This window comes from Anabrus simplex, chromosome 3 (genome assembly GCF_040414725.1).
Source record: "Anabrus simplex isolate iqAnaSimp1 chromosome 3, ASM4041472v1, whole genome shotgun sequence".
NCBI classification, from domain to species: domain Eukaryota; kingdom Metazoa; phylum Arthropoda; class Insecta; order Orthoptera; family Tettigoniidae; genus Anabrus; species Anabrus simplex.
The window spans coordinates 101,054,626-101,076,266 of record NC_090267.1 but is presented as its reverse complement, the minus strand read 5'-3'; the positions used below and the strand labels follow the sequence as shown (position 1 = coordinate 101,076,266).

Below are 21,641 nucleotides of genomic sequence, written 5' to 3'. Positions count from 1 at the left end.
TAACAGTTATAAATCTTACATCATTTCTACTTATGCACAGGAGCTAGCCAACCCAGAAAATATTGCCAAATTTGAAACCAAAAGCCAGCACATCGGTGCTAGTGACCTTGAGGTAACCTGTTATCAGGGAGGCCAAGAAGGGCGGAAATAAACATGATTTCAGGCTGTTATTGTCAAATAGGATGCGTGAAATATACTACAAATAGTATTTTCCCATTTCATTTTCAAGAAAATGGGGTGCGTGAAATAAGTCAGGACGAAGAATTTTGCTTAGTAAATATGGTAGCTCTTTACTCCGTCATAGAAGTTTGGCAGGTCTCTAGCATCGGATATCCTCTGAAGTTCTAGAGCTTCCTGTTGCCATAAGCTGTTTTTCATTTCTCTGATTCATGTTCCCAACATCTGGCGAGGCACAGATCACAGCAGATGGACTGGCTGTGAAGGCATATTTCAACAATATTTTTAGTCCGCAGCAGTCTGTTGCAGTCCCAATGTCAATCTTGAATGTCTCATTTCATGTGTGCCAGAGGATGTGCCTCTAGGGTCATAGTGTGCGAGTGTCCAGCACAATAGGATCCATCTTACACAAATTCACACCAGTTTCACTTCTTTCTGCATAACTTCCCTTACTCTCTGAAGTCCAAAAATGATGGAATAAGGATGGTAGGAGCGGTTTTCGGGCGAAACTGGCAGCTTCTTCTTGTCTGGAACTGTCCATTGGTATAGATGTGTAATGGTCATCTGAGACCACTACTCAGGAATTCGGTGCTACGTCAGTGTCTGGGCAGACCTATTTAGGAATACCGCTGTCCATCCAACATAGGGAAGGCACTAAAAATGTGAAACATCTGCTATCATACTTTTTGCCTGGCAGGGTGGTTGCACTAGTGAGTTTCCACTCTTGCGATCAGAAAACTAATCATCAATTAATTACAAGTGGGACACAGAACATTAGAACACTGGTGGATATAAGTAACAATAACAGATCTGAAAGACAAACAGCACTTGCCACACACAAATTTACTGGACATCGATACTGCCACCTTGAGCGAAACAAGATTGTCTGATGGTGGAAAAGTTGTGGATTTTGAATCAGGCTATAACAAATTTTGGAAGACAAGGGACGAAGGTGAGAACTGTATGCAGGGTGTTGGGTTTGCTGTAAAGAGACAACTTGTAAATGTACTCCAGCTCACTTCCACAGCAATCAACAAACAGCTTGTGACTCTCTGCATACCACTCTCTGTGGATATTTTCATCACTCTGTCTCCTCTCCACTTTAGATGCTGATGAAGATGTTAAGAATGAGTTCTATCACCAGCTGAGTACATTCATCAGCAAAGTATTACCCTAAGGAAAATTGTTATTGCCTGACAATTTCAATGTCAGAATTGGGAGTGTTAATCTGCTATGGGAAAATGTCATGGGCAAATATAGTATACGAAAATGCATCAATGGGTTAATACTTCTCAACCTATATTCTGGGTATGAACTGTTCATCACCAATACTCAGTTTCAGCTACCTAACTGTTTTAAGACCATGTGGATGAACCCATGCTACGAACACTGGCATATCCTTGACTACGTCATCAACTGGCAATGTGATAAGAAAGATGTACTGATCACCAAGACCACAAGAAATATTGATGACTGCTGGACTGCCGACAAACTTCTGATATGCCAATTCAGAATCTCTTCCCACTGTAAACTGCCTCCGCATCATTCTAGTGTGCCCAAAAGTAAGCTAGACTTTCATAAACTTTCAGATCAAACCCTTGTTGCACAATTCCAGAATCCAATCTCCATCTAATCTATCACAAATGATGTGGATCAAGAACGGTCGACAGTTCAAACAGTTCTCCTTGAATTAGCTCATTTCGAAGAAACGAAGAGCTAGGCTGGTTTGAGGATAATGTAAAAATTACGAGCTTCTTCGATGCCAAACGGCTAGCTCATATATTCCTTCAGCAAGAGCAATCCACCAGCTTGATGAAAGCCCATTTCCAAGATCTTACACATGCACAATCAAGGAGAAATGTATAATTTATACATAACTGTCATATTCAATTATTACTTGTCACATATCCATTACTGGCTAATTACCAGTAATTAATTAATTCACTGCAATTAATTGGGTATAAAATAAAAATGTAAAAGAAAAACAGTGTGTATATGCATACCAGGGGAATGCCCATGCTTGTGTGAAATATACAGTTAAGATTAGGAGCAAAACCAGAGAATTCCTACAAATCACACAGTCAAGCAAATTCTATCAGCTCTAGGCAGGTTAACTTTCCTTATACTGTTCAACAGCCATAAATAAGGTAAGATTTTCCACAAAGCAATTTTATTTCTTTATTTGATTTTGTATATTATGCTGCATACTAATCTGGGCTCTAATCATTGTTATTTAGAACTTTTTAAATACTGAAATATCTTGAGTAACTTAGGCACCTATATATTTAACCAATTGGGATATTATGGTAGTAAATATAACATTACTATATATAATAAAATGTTATTTTTCTATGAAAAAATACTTAATTCCATATTATAAAAAGAGGACCATTTAAGTAAATAAAGCCATTGTAATACCTTATCACCAGCAGTGTACTTTGTTGGTAACACTCCTAAGGCTTCTGCTATAGCTTTTTGTACTCGTTCAGAAAACTGAACCCCATCTTCACCATTACTCTGCATGGCTGGAAGATACCTGAAAGCAACAGAAATAACTGGAAGACAGCAGTCATATCCAAGAGGAAAATACAGTAATAGGAGCATAGTACATTTTAGATCGATATTTATTTATACAAATAAGCATGTATTTCTGGAAATATTGTATTTGACCTGGACAGTGAAGTATGTATAATCATCATAATATATCAACACAATCTTATTAACAGTGCTGATGGTGGTACATATTATAATTAGTCATATACAGTCGTATCAACACACAATATTTTTTATATCAGAACCGGTTTTCAGACTCTAAGGTCCATCATCAGTGTTGAAATTATTTTTAAAACATTTGATTTTACACGAGTGTGTTGTCGCATTGAGTTTTGTAACAGTTAAAATGGAGCCCTGTTGAGATCTACTGTAAAATAAGAAAAAGTGTAAAAGTATGCACACAATACAGTACATGATGTAACAAATATATATGACATACCATAGGAAGGGCTGGATTATCCTCATGATCTAGTATTAGACAAATGTTCACCTTTAAGTATGGGGCACACTGGAAGCACACGATAATACGTCATCTCAAGGTTGTGAACAATATGTTGCTTGCGACTCGCTCATTTAAAATTTTATCAGGTTCCGTTATCTGCACCAGGAATATTTCAAAGTTTTTGTGCGTATTTAGTTAAAATCCATAATAACCTTTACAATTAATTTCATGTCCTTTTAGATCCCTAAAAAGTTATGATTACTGTTATAAATGTGTTCCGCAAATGCTGAATATTTGTTGTACTTTACTGCCTTGAAATGTTCTTGACATCTTTGATTTTAAGGCTCAGCCAGTCCTTCCTATGTAAAATATTTTGCAGTCATTACAAGTGAGCCTATATAGTCCTGAATTGGTGTAGACATCTTTTTGTTGATACTATGTGCATGATATATATGTTCTGTACCATTTCATTGCCCTAATTATCTAATACGGAATGTTAAAGTCGTCATTTGCAGTGAATAACGCTAAAATTTTCGTATATCAAACGGCAGAAAATACAAGTTAAATGATACGAGCAAGTGGAATCAAAGTGGCCATGACCGAGATAAATGTACTCATTTCAAATAGTTAATGTCAACAGGGAGAACAATCAAACACTGAATTGAAATAAGCCACGGTGAAGTTCGAGAGACGACTTCCGTGCAGAAAATAACGTATTTTTAAAGGAAGAATACCAAATTTATCAATAAAACTAAACATATTACGTAATCCTATTGCTGTGCATCTCAAATATACAAGATTTAAAACAAAATATATAGAAGGAGATAAAAATACAATTAAATATATACTGGGATTGCACTGGTGAATAACGAAAGTTCATCTAGGAAACATTTTAAGAAAACGCTAATATTTAGAGTGAATTATTGATAAATTAGACGATACTAAGCTACCATTAACATCATAGAAATTTCTGTAGCAGATCATTTGATGTCATATTTTACCTTACAAAACATAGTAATAGTATACCAAGGCTTTGAAACTAAGAAGAAGATGATATTAACATTGTCTTTGGATATGTTTTTCATACATGTGCCCGAGAACGTCATGCCGCTTGTTAAATCAAAGATAGGATTGACATCTGATGGAATCCAGCCGACTTTACCCGTGAATACGAGTTCAACTGCCGAGACTCGTAGATGACTGAACAGAGGTCCAGAGAGGAACGTTCCCGAGAAAGGATGTAGCAACAACTATCCCGGCCCACAAACACACACAAAATAAGATAACTTTCACAAATTATTTTAAAAATGAATTATGTTTTTCTGTCTTGTAGCGAGTTGTTGATTGTGATGTTTATAAGGAATAGGTCATTATATCTTTGTGAAGTGTTTTAAATATGTAGTTTAAATGCGAGTGAATTAATAGTAATGTTTTAAGGAAGGTTATAGGTAGTCTTCCAAAATATTTAAACACATCCAAGTGTAGGAAGAGATGCGTATGTCAATGAAGTGTTATGCTAACAATATTCAGTTTATTCTCTGAGGCAATACTAAAGATAGTGAGTTTTGATGAATATGAAGTACGATATAGGTTTATATCAAGTCATAGTTTACTGAGGTCACAAATATTGGCAACTTATTGCCAAATGTAATATAGGTTAAATATGGTAATGTTTTGATAAGTTAAGTGCATATTGCTAGGAATATGTTAGTTGTTATCCATGAAATAATTTTACTGAGTTGAAAAATTAACCGACTTGTGCGTTACATTGAATTGAGTAAATAATATTTGCATATGCGGCGATATAAAGATATGATGAAAATATGAGGTAAGGAATGTGAGATCAAGGAATAATATTATCTTGGATAAAGTAGTTGTGGAATTATGATAAATATGACGACGTATGAGGAAAGATTTTTATGTAAGGTTAATTAATGAAAGATTAAGTAAAGCAAATATGGATCAAGGTTATAATAGATGCTAGTAATGGTGTGAAATATGGAATAACCTATAATATGAGTTTATGGCAATTGATAATGGACTTACGAGACAATAATAGATTATGGTCATCAAAAATAATTTCAAGTAACCTATAATTAAGAATCTGATGGCAACTTCAAAGAGAATTTCATATTATATTTAAGGTTTAAGATGATTTAAGCTGAAATAGCAGATCATTGATAGCAGATACGATCTTAGTGTCTTCATTATGTTAGCCTATCACCATTAAAGAATTAGTAAGTACATCCATGGTATTCCTTGTCGACTGGCAATCATATGATTGAATTGTATGAAGTGATATGACTTAATACAACCTGTCAACAAATTTGTTGAAACTATTTAGGACAATTTAACCTTTTTCTTAGGAAAGAATTTTGAATATAACTATTCATGATTAATATATTTATTTATTGTGATAGGTAGCCATTGAAAGCTGCAACAGTGAAACTAATCTTATTCTGCGTACGTTTAATCAAATAATTAATTGCGTACATCGAAGATGAATGAAATAATCTGCCTTAATCATTCTTAGTTGACCTGAAGAATTTTATTTTATTCTTATTATCTAATTTCAAACATGTTAAATCGAGTTATTTTTATTCTTCAATAAGAGACATAGGAGATGTGAATAGTAATTTATGTGACGTCAAGGTGATTTTCATTTAAGTAAATTCAATCCAAGCAAACTTCAAGGAGAGGAATTATATTTGTTTATGAAGTCAAGACCATGGAAGAGCTGATAGTATATTCTATGATTGCGGACTAGAATGTCAGCTGATAGTATATTCTATGATTGCGGACTAGAATGTCAGCTGATAGTATATTCTATGATTGCGGACTAGAATGTCAAGATCAAGAGAATGAATACAAAACAATACTTTCACAGAAATATTAGTGTAAATAGTAAAAAATATTGGAACCAAAGATTTAACTTATCCAAAGTATACTACATTATTTTGAATAAATAATAGTTATTAAGAATTTAATCCATTATTATTATTATTTATAGATTATAATATTAATATAAGTTAATCTTATAGTTGATAATAAGTTGTAGAATCTGCAGTTGAATTTTTAAGGCACAAAGGTCCGTAAAACTTAAATATCGCAAATGAAGGAGAGATAATGGATAATTCTCAGTCGAAGTCACGTAAAATATTTTGTGTTTAACATAGTCCCTGAGATGTTCTCCGACTTTAGCTGCGGATTTTCTTGAATGCCAACGTGGACTAAATGGAAGAAAGAGAGGATACCCAATAACCACGTACGGCGCAGTGCTGATATTTTATTTCTGGTTGTAAATGCTGTTTTGAGTTGAAATTATTTTCTTAAATATATTAGCGATTTTAAAAATTTGATTTCTAAAATACGTAAATGTTACAAATTGAGTACGTTCAGAGATTTCCTTTCTTCTCTGATGGGTTCTCTTTTTAATCGCTATTTTCATTTTCACGTATAATTTTGTCTATCATTTCTGGGTTGTAGCCATTTGTTTTAGGATTTTGTTTTATTATTCTAATTCCTTTCAGTCTGTTTTCATTACTCATGGGAATTACTAACCCCACGGCACTTAACGCCCTTGAAAGGGCCTTGGCCTGCCCAGCGATCGCTGCTCAACCCGAAGGCCTGCAGATTACGAGGGGTCGTGTGGTCAGCACGGCGCATCCTCTCGGCCGTTATTCTGAGCTTTCGAGACCGGGGCCGCCATCTCACCGTCAGATAGCTCCTCAATTCTAATCACGTAGGCTGAGTGGACCTCGAACCAGCCCCCAGGTCGAGAGAAAAATCCCTGACCTGGCCGGGAATCGAACCCGGGGCCTCCGGGCGAGAGGCAGGCACGCTGCCCCTACACCACGGGGCCGGCTGGGAATTACTAATAATCTATTAATATAACTGTTGTAAGCTGCTTGTTTGTGAGTTCCTGGGTGGTTGGAGTTTTTGTTGACGGTGGTGATGGATTGTGTGGGTTTCCTAAAAATATTGAAATCTATCCTATTGTTGTTTTTTGTTAATGTGAGTTCCAAGAAATTTAACTTTTTATTGTTTTCTTTTTCCATAGTGAATTTGATGTTGCTGTCAATCAAATTTAAACAACCCAGAAGTGTTTCGGGTGTAATGAGGACTCTATTTAAAAATATTACCGTGTCATCAACATAATGGACCCATAATTTTAATTGGTTTTCTCAAGGTTATTTAAATAAATGTTGGCTAAGAAACCTGATAGCAGAACCCTATTGGTAAACCTGTGTTTTGCTGGTAGTACTTCCCATTGAAAGTGACGTAATTATTGTCTAATATTAGACCTCATAAATTTATCATTTCATTAATTTCTATGTGACTTAGTCTATCTTGCTTCTTCAAGTTTTCTATTAAATCTAGCGTCGTTTACAATTGGCTTTACGTCACACCGACACAGATAGGTCTTATGTCGACGATGGGATGGGAAAGGTCTAGGAGTTGGAAGGAAGCAGCTGTGACCTTAATTAAGGTACTGCCCCAGCATTTACTGGTGTGAAAATTGGAAACCACGGAAAACCATCTTCAGGGCTGCCGACCGTGGGTTTCGAACCAGTTTATGGTCTCTTTAATAGGAATGTTGGAAAACATGTTGGTCACATCAGAGGATACCATTATAGTTTCCTCATTTATTTCCGTTGATTTTATTTTTGAAATTGCTTCCAATTGATTTACTGTTTTCTAATTTGATGTGTTTTTGTACGTGTTTAAGTAAAAATTTAGATAGTTGAAATGTGGGACTGTTTCAACAATTTATTATGTGTCTAACGGGGAAATTCTCTTTGTGGATTTTTGGGAGAGACTTTAAAGTTGGGCATCTTGGGTTCATCGAGACTAATTTTTGTTTTTCTTTATTATGAACTGTGTGTCCTTCAGTTTTTATTTTATTTTTGTGTTTAAATTCCTGGTGGGGTCATTTTTTATTTCCTTTATGTTGTTTGTTTCTATGAATTCAATTGTTTTTTTGGATGTAGTTGTTTTTATTTAGGATGACTGTGATGTTCCCCTTGTCTGCTTTAGTTACAATGAAGTTATTATTTTTGATTTTAGATTTTAGGTTAGTTACTCGATTTTTGGTGTGTACTGCTTTCTTTGACTGGTTTGTTTTTGATTTTGTTGTGAGGGACTTTTTGGATAGCTGATTCAGTCTTTGTTACTAGTTGTTTTGATGTGGCATTATTAAGGTTTTGTTTTAAGATTTTGTTTGTGACCTAGTTTTAATAGGATTTTTTTTTAACTTGGGTTAAAGGTGTGTCCAAAATTTTGACAACAGGTTCACAAAATTTGTGTTCAACTAAATCATCAAAGCTATTACAGAGTCTTTTTTCTTAAGTTTACTTAATTTGTTTTGAATTGTTTTTCGTTTTTCTCAAGTCTAATTCTTATTTATTTGTGAATGTGTGTTGTAATACAGGGCCATTCCAGTTTATTGCATGTGTATTGTATGTACACCTATTCAGGAGTATATAGGCTCACTTGTAACAACTGCAAAATGTTTTACATAGGAAGGACTAGCTGAGCCTTAAATCAAAGATGTCATGAACATTTCAAGGCAATAAAGTACAACAAATATTCAGCTTTTGCAGAATACATTTATAACAATAATCATAACATTTAGGGATCGAAAAGGATATGAAATTAATTGTTAAAGGTAATTATGGATTTGAACTAAATACCCGCGAAAACATTGAAATATTCCCGGCGCAGATAACGGAACCTGATAAAATTTTAAATGAAACAGTCACAAGCAACATGCTGTATTGTTCACAACCTTGAGGCGACGTTATTATCATGTTCCACCGTGGCCCTACTTAAAGATGAATATTTGTCTAATACCAGATCACGAGGATAATCCAGCCCTTCCTATGGTATGTCATATATATTTGTTACATCATATTAAGTCTTATATGTATTGTGTACATACTTATACACTTTTTCTTATTTTACAGTTGATCTCAAGAGGGCTCCATTTTAACTGTTATAAAACTCAATGTGACAACACACTCACGTAACATCAAATGTTTTTAAAATAATTTCAACACTGACGATGGACCTTAGAGTCTGAAAACTGGTTCTGAAATTTTAAAAAATGTTGTGCTGATACGACTGTATATGACTAATTATTATAAGAAGTAAGTATAGTTGAGTCCGTCCCCGCGGTGTAGGGGGCAACGGGTCCGCCTGTCACCCGGTGGCCCCGGGTTTGATTCCCAGCCGAGTCAGGGGTTTTAAATTGTAAGTGAGTAATATCCCTGGCCTGGAGACTGGGTGTTTGTGTCATCCTTAATGTTCCTTTCCTCACATTCAACACTTTACACTTCCGCAATTTCCAAATACATGCAGGCTACTAACATATGGTTCAAGTAGGGGCAAAATATTTTTCTAGGCCGACAGCTCGAAAAAATAGCATTAAAAAAAAAGTATAGTTGAGACTGATATATACGTAACTCAGTTCTGCATAATTTTATTTTATATGTAAATTTCTGTTGGTCCCAGCAAAATATAATTTAAAAACATGTCAATTAAACGTCATTTATACGTAATACAGTGTTATACGTATCAATTTTCGTTAAAAGTAGTGGGCTACTTTGTACGTAACAATTTTTAAATAAAATAATGTCACGTACGTATGCATTTCCTCTGATCAAAATACAGGTGAGTTAGAAATGTGATACATTAGAATCGGCCTTGTTGGCGGTGTGACGTTAGCCGCAGATGTGGGAGGAATGCAGTGCAGTAGTACAACAAAGGTTGTGGGATGATCGCGTAGCTTTTAACTAAAAGAGAAAGCTTGTGAGTCTGATACTTTTTCGTGAAATAGAGCTGATTTGCATGTAACAGAGTTCAAACCATGCTGTAGTTGCATGGATTTCCTGATATTACCGCATTACATGCAAGTGAGAAAAGCGACCATTAAAGTCGGCATTGTTGGCGGCAGAAGCCATTAAAGTCGGCACTGTTGGCGGTAGGACTATTCGCTGCAGGTATCGGAATGGTGCAGTGCGGTGGTATAGTGAAGGTCATGGGCAGTGACCGCATGGCATAAAGCTAAAGTAGGAAGATTACGAGATACGTATTTGGGACATAGGACATGCTTTTGTTTTAACTGTAAACAGGTTATTTAACCCTTAACCTTGAATTAAAGTTCTCTGTGTTGTCTCTACTACTCTTATTTTAGAATTTCTATCTTATATTACTTGTATTCATTTTTCATGATTTTAGAGATAGCACTTGCTCTTAAATGATGTATTTAGGCCTATAAATATTTACAGCAAGCTATACTGGAGCAAATAAAAGCAATGTGTATAATTTAAGAAAGTATTTTATATTTTTTAAATATTACTATAGTTATTGCATACCGATTGGTTTCGCTAGTAATTTCACCGAATAAATTATTGGTAAATACCAATTGAAAAAAACTCTAATTCAGTCTCTGGTTTCATATCTTGTGGTGCTTTGTAGCCTGAAACCACTGTAAACGGCGATTTCTTGAAATCAGGATCTGTTGATTTATAATTGTGCCAGTCATAAGCATCAGTCACATGTTGGGTTACAGTACACAAGCTGACCATCACCAGTTCATTTGTAGGAGTCGTCAAGTGCTATTATATAATATTCATTAGGGTACAAGGAAAGAGTAAGATGTGAAAAAATACTGGGGTTTTGTACAATTAACTGACATGTACAACATTGAACGAGTAAAGTATTAAGTGGTGGAACTCGTAGTTCAACGTTCCCACCGCAATGTGGAGGTAGTATTAGTTGGCCTTAAACGTGACTGCAATACTGTACACTGTAGTATGAAACATTTGGAGCTTCTGTACATAATTTAAATACTCATTAATGCAATTATTATTGAGAGCACTATATAATGCACTAAAGTAATGTTTACAGAAATAAATGGTAAAACATGTAATTCAGGACACACACAATTAAAAATGTTTACCTCTAATTGAAAGAAACTTTCAATACTTTTCTTGCTGTTTTAGAAGACGACCTGGACTTCGACTTTCTTGATATTTCCTATGCCCGAAAAATAAATCTGCACTTAACGTAATGGAATACAATTTTGGACAAATATAATAGCAGATGATCCTCTGAGCAGCACAAATTTCGAAACACTGGAAGTTCGTATATCATCTCCACAGAGTCTGAATATATATCACCCCACAATGTGCCTTCCCCTTTCAGCTTGTCTTTCATTGTAGCGTCTACAAGTTTAATCATGTCATAGAAGGCTAACAAAGGATATTTGAGGCATTTAGAGTCACTGCCGCCAAAGTCCTGTAATTTGGAAAGAATGCTCCCATCACTAAGGACACATTCAGTTTCAGAATCACATTCTAATGATATCACACACTCACTGCAAGGTACAAGATTCCTTGCTGCTGTATGAATCAAACAGCCACATAAATAATATTCAAGATTATCACTTGCTCTAGCTAAACTGTTATTAACTGACAGATCTATGGGACTGAGGCCCGATTCAATATCTGTCAGTGTAACAGTGTCCCTTATCTGGTCATGAATATTTTCCTTTACCTCCAAACTTCTACATCTTTCATCTCCTACCATTGATCTTACCTGATGCGCAAATGATGACAGCTTGTGGTCAACAACATCCTCACAGTTCGCTGTAGAGTAAAGAATTTACTGGAACGTATGTAGAATGAAGTAGCTTGGTACTCCCGGAAAATTATGTGGCACAGCGTTCTATGTTAACCTTCACCTGTTACGAACCAATTCCACTGCTTTTCCATCTATATTGAAGGTATCCACTTTGAATGGAATGTTGTCAGTAAAATGTATGTCACACATATGACTGTTCAAAGTTAACAGTCTATCACTCCTTGGATTTTTTATGTTCCATTCACTCAAACAATTTTGTTTAGGTCTAAACCAGTGCCTACCATCCTCTTTAATATACCCAGACTTACAACCTGGCACAAAATAGCCTGGCATGTTAACGATGATGATTACAGTTGTGCCATTTCACTGTCCTGAGAATATGTTTCAGTGGAGTTACGATGGTCAAAATTGCCGATAACAAGTTTAAACAGAACGCATGAACTTGATAATATATGTCAAGGAGATACAATATAGCGTGGGGCCAGAATAGCAAAAATCAAAATGGCAGTGGTTGAGACAAAACAAGATTTAGAATTGCTAAAGACAGTACTATTGCAAAATGATAAAACAACAAACCATCATAGGGAGTGGACGTATTAATTCCAGAAGGCTAGACACGCATTTATAAGTTCATAAATTAGAAGATCATCAGAGAAACAGGAATTCACAATGTTAAAACTAACTGAAAAGCATATACACTGACTGAGCAAATGCCATGGGATAGCGGAGCACTGATGCGCAGGTGTGTTCACACGCCTCCTGTGCCAGCGGCAGTTGTATAGGAGACTTTGTGAGCAGTACCTGTGCATGTGACAGGTGTAACATGGAACGTCGTCGTTTGAACGGGGTATGGTGGTCGGTGCCCGACGGATGGGAAGTGCGATTTCGGAAGTGGTGCGGGAATTCGGCTTCACACGATCAACCGTGTCCAGGGTGTATCGCAAATGGTTGAATGCGGGTGTCACCGTCCACAATAGAAGAACGACCGGCCGTCCAGCCACCCTCGATGACCGTGACCGGCGACATCTGAGACGGATTGTCAATAGTGACAGACTGGCAACCATGCAACAAATCATGGCTCAATTCAACACAGGCCATGCTAGACACGTCTGCCAGTGGACAATCCGTAGGAACATGGGTTCTATGGGGTATGAGAGCTGGCGCCGCACACGGGTGCCAATGTTAACCCAACGCCATTGGGCACGACAACGCGCATTTGTCGCCAGTGACCAGGGATGGACACTGGAACAATGGCGTAACGTGATGTGGTCAGACGAATCACAATTTCAATTCCACCATGCTGATGAGAGGCACCGTGTATGGTGCAGACCACATGAAGCGATGGATCCCGCCTACCTCAAAGGTGTAGTCCAAGGCGCTGGTGTCTCTGTTATGGTCTGGGGTGCATTTTCCTGGTATGGAATGGGCCCCCTAGTTGTTCTGGAAGAGACTTTGAATGGTACGCGGTATGTTGAGCTGCTTGGAGACCATCTCCACCCATTTTTGGCCATCCAGCGTCCAGACGGTTCTGCAGTGCTTCGAGATGATAACGCGCCGCCACATCGCTTCTACGTCGCCCAGGAATGGTTCCAGGAACATGGAGCGGAGATCCAACAACTGCCATGACCACCCAGGAGCCCTGATATGAACTCTATCGAGCATGTCTGGGATGTCCTGGAACGTAGGCTCTGTGCCATGGATCCTTCACCCACGATCAGACCAGCAATGGCGACCGCTCTGCAAACAATTTGGTGTCAGCTGCGTCCAGAGGACTACCAGGGACTTGTCGACTCACTTCCACTGCGTCTCACTGCAGTTCGCAGGGCCTGAGGAGGCCCAACATGCTATTAGGTGACTATCCCATGACATTTGCTAAGGCAGTCTAAATATAATAGCAGTAATATAATCTGCAAAATAACAGGAATATTATAAAGGGAATACATATATTGGAGTTCATCACGGTGAAGACTAGGCCTCGATTCAATTAGAAAAGGAATTCTTTATAACGCAGCAATACTAATTGAACCTTAAAAACAGTAATATACAAGATATATAAAGCTGAAACAAAGCTGAAACAATAGCAGACATATTGGAGATCTGATAAAATACGAGCTAAATGGATTATTATTGAAACTGTTATGTTAGAAGGCTTTGAATTCAACGTAATGTCACAACTAACTTCATAAATAAATCTTTATATCCTTATTGCACAAGACCTGGCCGTCATGCAGTTCTAAGAAGACTATGGGGAGAATGTCTGGAAGAGGCCAAGCTGAGACGACGGCAATGAAGGACGACAATGCCGAGAACATCTCGATGACAAGCAGCGGAATGTGAACATCAAACCAGAGCCACGGATGACAATGCAGACATAACCAATCCCGGAGCAAAAGGAAAGAGATTTTTTTCATTAAAGGTAAATGAGTGTGTTGTAAATTCCAAAGTAGTCATCTTAATTATCTGTGAGTAGATGTTAGATCGTTTATATCTTCAAAATGATTAAATTATGTTAGATTCTCGCGATATAGTTTTAAATTTGTGTCGACACACATGGAGATAGGTAGTCATCCTAAAGATAAGACCAATTCTAGTTAGGGAGTGTGAATAATATGTTAATGCCATTGCAATGAAACCAAAGAATATTGGAAGGTTATACCATGTATAACATGAAGTGCAGAGTGGTAGAATATTTAAAGTATGCACTAGCCAGCGTATTGGTAGGTGTGCTAGGTACCAACTGATGAGCCCACCCTAGCACACGAGGGCGAAACGCTGGCAACCAAGAATGAGTTAGCTGGAAAATTTATAATGTCCAATGACGGACCATTTATATTGGTATTATAAATTTACTCATTCAGGACAAATATTTCAGATTCCCTATGGGATTCAACATCTATGTCATCTGATGGCCAAGCAGGCATCAATTTTTTATGAGACAAAGTCTCTTAGTGCATTGGCACTGCCGGTGGCTCCAGTTAGCCTACGCAGTGGCCTCCACGGTATGCACTAGCCAGCGTATTGGTAGGTGTGCTAGGTACCAACTGATGAGCCCACCCTAGCACACGAGGGCGAAACGCTGGCAACCAAGAATGAGTTAGCTGGAAAATTTATAATGTCCAATGACGGACCATTTATATTGGTATTATAAATTTACTCATTCAGGACAAATATTTCAGATTCCCTATGGGAATCAACATCTATGTCATAACGGACTTATTTTTTTTGCTATTTGCTTTACGTCGCACCGACACAGATAAGTCTTATGGCGACGATAGGATCGGAAAGGCCTAGGAATTGGAAGGAAGCAGCCGTGGCCTTAATTAAGGTACAGCCCCAGCATTTGCCTGGTGTGAAAATGGGAAACCACGGAAAACCATCTTCAGGGCTGCCGACAATGGGGCTCGAACCCACTATCTCCCGATTACTGGATACTGGCCGCACTTAAGCGACTGCAGCTATCGAGCTCGGTAACGGACTTCTACTATATTTCAGTAATAACTATGTAATTGGCCTTATGTACCACTAACTACTTTTATCAGTTTTCGGAGACGCCGAGGTACCAAAATTTAGCCCTGCAAGAGTTCCTTTACATACCAGTAAATCTAAACACACGAGGCTGACATATTTCAGAACTTTCAAATACCACCGGACTGAGCCAGGATCGAACCTACCAAGTTGGGGTCAGAAGGCCAGTGCCTCAATTGTCTGAGCCACTCAGCCCAGCAGGTGATTTTAGTACTAGGTACAGTAAATAAATAAAAAGGTGATACATCTCAAGATACGACAGTATGCTGATTTCAGAGGTTAGTTTATTACCATGCCGGGTAAAATTTCAGAAAGGCTGTTCACTCATAAAGTTACAGCAAAAAGATTATTATTATTATTTTGCCAGGATGCACAATATGTTTCCATGATACATGCATGGTGAAGTATTTGGTTTTCTTGTGTATCTTTTCTGAAATTTAGGGAAAATTGGGTAAACGCAATTCGCTATAGCGAGTCAAATTTTTCGCCATTGTAAATTCTCGCTCTAACGGACTTATACTGTATTTGTGTTTGAACGCTATTCGTTTTATTTGAAATCTTTTACGCACCTTGTCCTTGCTTTATGACCTTGTGTCTTTATTTTTGTTTTCTCATTCCTTTCCTGTGTGTTCTTAATTTTATGCCTTTACCTATCTCTTGGTGCAGTATGGTATGCAGACTGTTTGGTTAATCATGTACGGGTATACAACTGTTTTGAAAATGTGCCTTGTGGAGATGGAATTTATTTTCCCTATGTTGCTAATGTTATTTTGAACCCTGGTCCATATGCCCGCTTCTTTTGGTTGTTGCCCCTATGATAAATCTGTGCTATTACTGTTGAATCTTTTCCTAGGAGGAAGGTAAATGTTCTTTGAAGTTATGTGGTGTAGTAAGTTGATTACTGGTAAAATGTTCTGTGGACACTGATTGTCAGTGTATGTGTGGTCTGGCTTTTTGGGTTCATTATTCCTGAATACTTGTATTTATGTTGTTATCTAACAGCACACTCTGAGTGATGAAATATTGGCATAATTATGTTCAAAATGTGGTCTTTGACTTGTACTTCCTGATTGTGTGCGACGAACATGCCGTATTCACTGCTGGGCGTAAAGAGAGATTTGCTGTATTTGGATATCCTTTTGCTTAGGCTTATATTTGTTACCTTTACCTATATTTTATCTACAAGTTCCTTTGTGTCATGTTTTGTAATTTTTATTTTCAGTAACTACGGTAGCCACCTTCATTTATTTTCTCCTTTTAACCACATGACTGTTCTCCTAAGTCATGCGCGCTGCTCTACTTTTGGGTCAGGAACGTTTCATTTCATATCGTCAGCATTTTTCCCCTTTTCTATGATTTTTTATTCTCCGTAGATTATAAATAAAAAAAGAACAGTAGATCAATTGTTCTGAGCACTGGTGTTCATGCGTGAAAGCCATCCGTAATTATTTATTTTAACCTTCCTTTGAGATCGTATCTTTTCCTATGACTATTATTGAATGCCATTTCACATAGTCTCAAGTGAGATGGTATGGGAATGTCAAAATAAAGGAGAGTTTTGTGTGAAAATTGGGTACCAACCAACCTTACTCCATCCTACCCCCGAATTGTATGAGTGAGGTTTCTTTTTTTACATGTTCTACTTTTCATTTAGTATTTTAATCACATACCCTTTTTTTCATTTCTTGAGTTAAATGCTTGGTTACTTTTAAACCTTTCTTTATTTTAGCAACATCTTGATTTTCTTATTTGTAACATTCTGTCTATTTAGGTAATAAGAGTCCAACTCTGGACTGTTATTCTGTCAAGCTCTGGTCAGGTCCAATTAGAAGTAATTATGGTTTTTTGTTTCCACTGCAGTTTGCTCATTCACTCTGGGTATTTGTTTTGGGGATCCCTTTTGGTACTGGGCAATGTTTGTGAGGGTGGTACAAGCTAAAGCTAGAATGGCCTTTCACTTTTATGTTTTTTCTATCATCGATAATATCCTGCTTATGTTAGTTCACTTACACTCTTAACACGTCACGTCATAGTCATACCCATAATAAATAATCCTCTTACTTAAGTGTAAATACTGTGAATGGAGAGAAGAGGAACCAGAAGACATCTGCCCAGCTAGTCGTTGCTAAAGCTGTGGGTGCCACACACAGCAGAGATGGGCGCCACACTCTCAAGACCACAGGCTGGACAGAACTGCTTGCACGAAACGGCCATGTAGAAAATCTAGAAAGACGTTAAGGTCTTCATTCAGTAAATTATCACATATACATATCGTCGCTGCTGGGGTAAAACCTCCTATGTGAAATATTTTAGCCTAGAACTTTGGCTGGTAAGGTTCTGTCATCTAAAGTGCAATATCGTGTGCTTATTGTCAAGCCATTCTCGCTCTTCATGATGTATGTGTTGCGGGTCAGCATATCTCCAAAAACATTATCACATAGGAGGTTTTGTTCCAGTAATGACGATATATATGTAACATAACACTGTTTAATCGAAAACTCATGTGGGAGATGGGCTTGTTCACTGAGCTGCAGAATATTCACCCAGTTTGCTCCACTTGATACATGAGGCACTATAAGGACAGGCTGTATTCTTATGTCCAAACAGAGGATGCAGCTCATAACATAAAACAAATTCATTATACATACAAACAGAACATTATGAATGAAAGGTAATGTCTCTTTCTGACTAGCACGAAACAAAAATATTTACAACACGTGAAGCGACTATAATACTGTACTTCAAAATGACTGCATCAAATACAGTGAGTGTCAAATCAATAATGGACCTTGGCTACAGTGTTTCTGGTAAGTGAACATGTATCTCACAAGGGAAACTGTAGAACGACAGGGAGATGGAGTGGAGGAGAAATTAGGTTCAGTGGCATTCAGGGAGGGAAAAAAAAAAAAAAAAAAAAAAAATTTCATGGAGGGGTCAAAATCTACGAACAGCTGGGACAGGCCACACCTGAGGATGATGTTCAAGGCCGCTAAGAAATTTTCAAAGGCATTAGTTCTAGAAGGAAAAAGGAGAAGCTGGAGACACCAGAGTGTATGGAACAAATCTATCATATTTCCACCTAGCATGACAAAGCACTCCACAGACGTCATCACTACCAAATATATCCACATTAATAAAGGGAAATTACTCAAACGGCAAGGCTATCAACAACCACTGGAAGGAGCACTTCAATCAGTTGCTCAATTAAGAATTCCCGCATGATGTTGAAACCCTACGGTTTCCTGCTCAAGGAACTATCCCCAACACCATTACAGCTGAAGTCCAAGCAGCCATGTCAAAGATGAAGAATGGAAAAGAGTGGGGCCTGATGACATCTCAACTGAGCTATGGAAGGCTCTGGGTGCAGAAGGAAATATCTGGCTGACTAAGATGTTTAATAAGAACCTTGCTGGCACGCCCATATCCGAGCAGTTTCACCAAACCTACCTTATTCCAATCTTCAAGTAGAAGGAAGATGTCAGAGAATGTGGAAGCATCAAACTCACTTCACACATCCTTATTATTTGCAAGCATGTCACTGTAAACAGCCTTGAGAATATCATCAACACACATCAGAACTAGTGCAGTTTAATATCTCGTACATGACACAACGAACTCCACGTGATATTCACTGATCTGCAGAAAGCATTTGGCCATGTTCTCAGACAATTGTCTGGGTGGCAGCATGATACCAATATGTCCCTGAGCAAAATGTGTGACTTATTCAGGATATATATGTTGATCTCAATACCAAAGTAAAAGCTGGTTCAGGTTTCTCTAAACGTCTTCCTGTTGCAAGCTGGTTTGCATAAGGGACTGGCACGAGTCCACTTCAATACAGCACTGCAGGTAACTACTTGACAGAGCAGCTCACGTCAGAACTACCTTGGATCCTGAATGCGCAGATGATATTGTCTGGGTCAGCAAAATACTTAGAGTGGTCAAGGTGGCCTTAGAACAATTAAGAGAGACTTATCCTTACTCCGGTAACCTCTAAGAAAGAAGCAACTTCTGAAAATCCCTTCTTGTCTACCTTCGAATTTCCTTCCTCCGTCTCATAACCTGTACGAGGCAAACGGTAAGAGTGAGATTTGTTGCTCGCCCAAAAGCATTACATCAGGACTGAATGGTAAATAGTGATCTTTTTAGAGCACTTCCAATGGACTATATTTGGCTGTTCTCAGCAACTGACTCCCAAGACAGGAACATCTGTTGATATGTGCCCGTTACCATCATTGCATTAGAAAGGCAGTTGAGTTTGATGTGATTGTATTAAGCGTGTACTCTGAACTGAGACCTAGAAAGCAACAGTAATCTGTTGTGTTTGAGTCATCAGTCCATAGACGTGTTTGATGCAGCTCTCCATGCCACCCTATCATGTGCTAATCTTTTCATTTCTACATAACTATTGCATCCTACATCTGCTCTAATCTGCTTGTCATATTCATACCTTGCTCTATCCCTAGCATTCTTACCATCTACACTTCCTTCAAAAACCAACTGAACAAGTCCTGGGTGTCTTAAGATGTGTCCTATCATTCTATCTCTTCTTCACGTCAAATTTAGCCAAATCGATCTCCTCTCACCAATTTGATTCAGTATCTCTTCATTTGTGATTCGATCTATCAATCTCATCTTCAGCATTCTTCTGTAACACCACATTTCAAAAGCTTCTATTCTCTTTCTTTCTGAGCTAGTTATCGTCCATGTTTCACTTCCATACAATGCCACGCTCCACACAAAGGTCTTCACATACATCTTTCGAATTCCTATATCAATGTTTGAAGTGAGCAAATTTCTTTTCTTAAGAAAGCTCTTCCTTGCCTGTGCTAGTCTGCATTTTATGTCATCCTTACTTCTGCCATCATTAGTTAGTTTACTACCCAAGTAACAATATTCATCTACTTCCTTTAAGACTTTATTTCCTAATTTAATATTTCCTGCATCACCTGCCTTCGTTCGACTGCACTCCTTTACTTTTGTTTTGGACTTATGTATTTTCATCTTGTACTCCTTACCCAAAGACTTGGACCACACCATTCAGCAGCTTCTCGAGATCTTCTGCATTCTCAGATAAAACAACAATATCATTGGCACATCTCAAGGTTTTGATTTCCTCTCCTTGGATTGTGATTCCCTTTCCAAATTTCTCTTTGATTTCCTTTACTGCCTGCTGTATGTAAACACTGAAAAGGAGGTGGGGGAACAAACTGCAGCCTTGCCTCACTCCTTTCTGGATTGCTGCTTCTTTTTCAAAGCCTTCGATTCTTATCACTGCAGACCAATTTTTATACAGACTGCACATAATTCTTCATTCTCGTTATCTGATCCCAATCACCTTCAGAATTTTAAATAGCTTGGTCCAATCAACATTATCGAATGCCTTTTTTAGATCTACATAGGCCATGTACGTGGGCTTGTCCTTCTTGATTCGATCCTCTAAGATCAGACGTAAAGTCAGGATTGCTTCATGTCTTCCTACATTTCTTCTGAAGCCAAATTGATCTTCTCCGAACTCAGCTTCAGCTTGTTTTTCCAGTCTTCTGTAAATAAAACATGTTAAAATTTTGCAGGCATGAGATACTAAACTAATGGTGCGGTAGTTTACACACCTGTCAGCACCGGCTTTCTTGGGAATAGGTATAACAACATTCTGCCGAAAATCGGATGGGACTTCTCCTGTCTCATACATCTTACACACTAAATGCCATGCCGGTTTCTCCTAAGGCAGTCAGTAATTCAGAGAGAATGTCATCAATTTCAGGTGCCTTGTTCCTATTTAGGTCCCTCACAGCACACCAATCTATGACTCAGAAAAACAAAATTGAAATATTTAGAGTTTTATGTTTGCCTTTAGTATAAATGATTTATTTCCACTTCATTATGATTAGTTTAAAGAACAACATAAAACTGGTTTAACTTAGATTATTGATTATTTGAGCAACAAGCAGGCAGTATTAATAGCATGAAACTGTAATCTTTAGACGGCCAGTCATTGTAAACCATATTTACCCACGCACGCACTCACTCTCTCCCCCTTAATTTTGAAATATTATTGGGGAAAAAATAACTGGCAAAAAGGGAATCAGAAAAAAATTGCAGAAAATATAGTAAGTGACCAAGCGGCAATAGCAACATTTCGTTAATGGTAAAACCCACGCTTCAGTACCACTTGTGCATTGGTCTTGGTGACCCTCTCCCTCTACCTTAGATTTCTCAATGCCCTTCCAATTTCCGAGCTCTGCATCCCACACTGCTGCGTGTAGTGTGTAATTAGGAAGCATTCAGTACACAACGA

At 37.7% G+C, this 21,641-nt stretch overlaps 1 protein-coding gene across 1 annotated transcript in view; it reads right to left on the bottom strand.

The window, feature by feature from the left end:
• LOC136866029 (lipid droplet-regulating VLDL assembly factor AUP1) overlaps positions 1–21,641 on the bottom strand; it is a 203,465-nt gene that overhangs the window by 116,352 nt on the left and 65,472 nt on the right. The window contains exons 5-6 of the mRNA XM_067142643.2: positions 17,405–17,566; positions 2,596–2,713 (exon numbers count right to left, since the gene is read on the bottom strand). Coding sequence (XP_066998744.1) covers positions 2,596–2,713; positions 17,405–17,566 — 280 coding nt within the window. The remainder of the gene's footprint in view (positions 1–2,595; positions 2,714–17,404; positions 17,567–21,641) is intronic.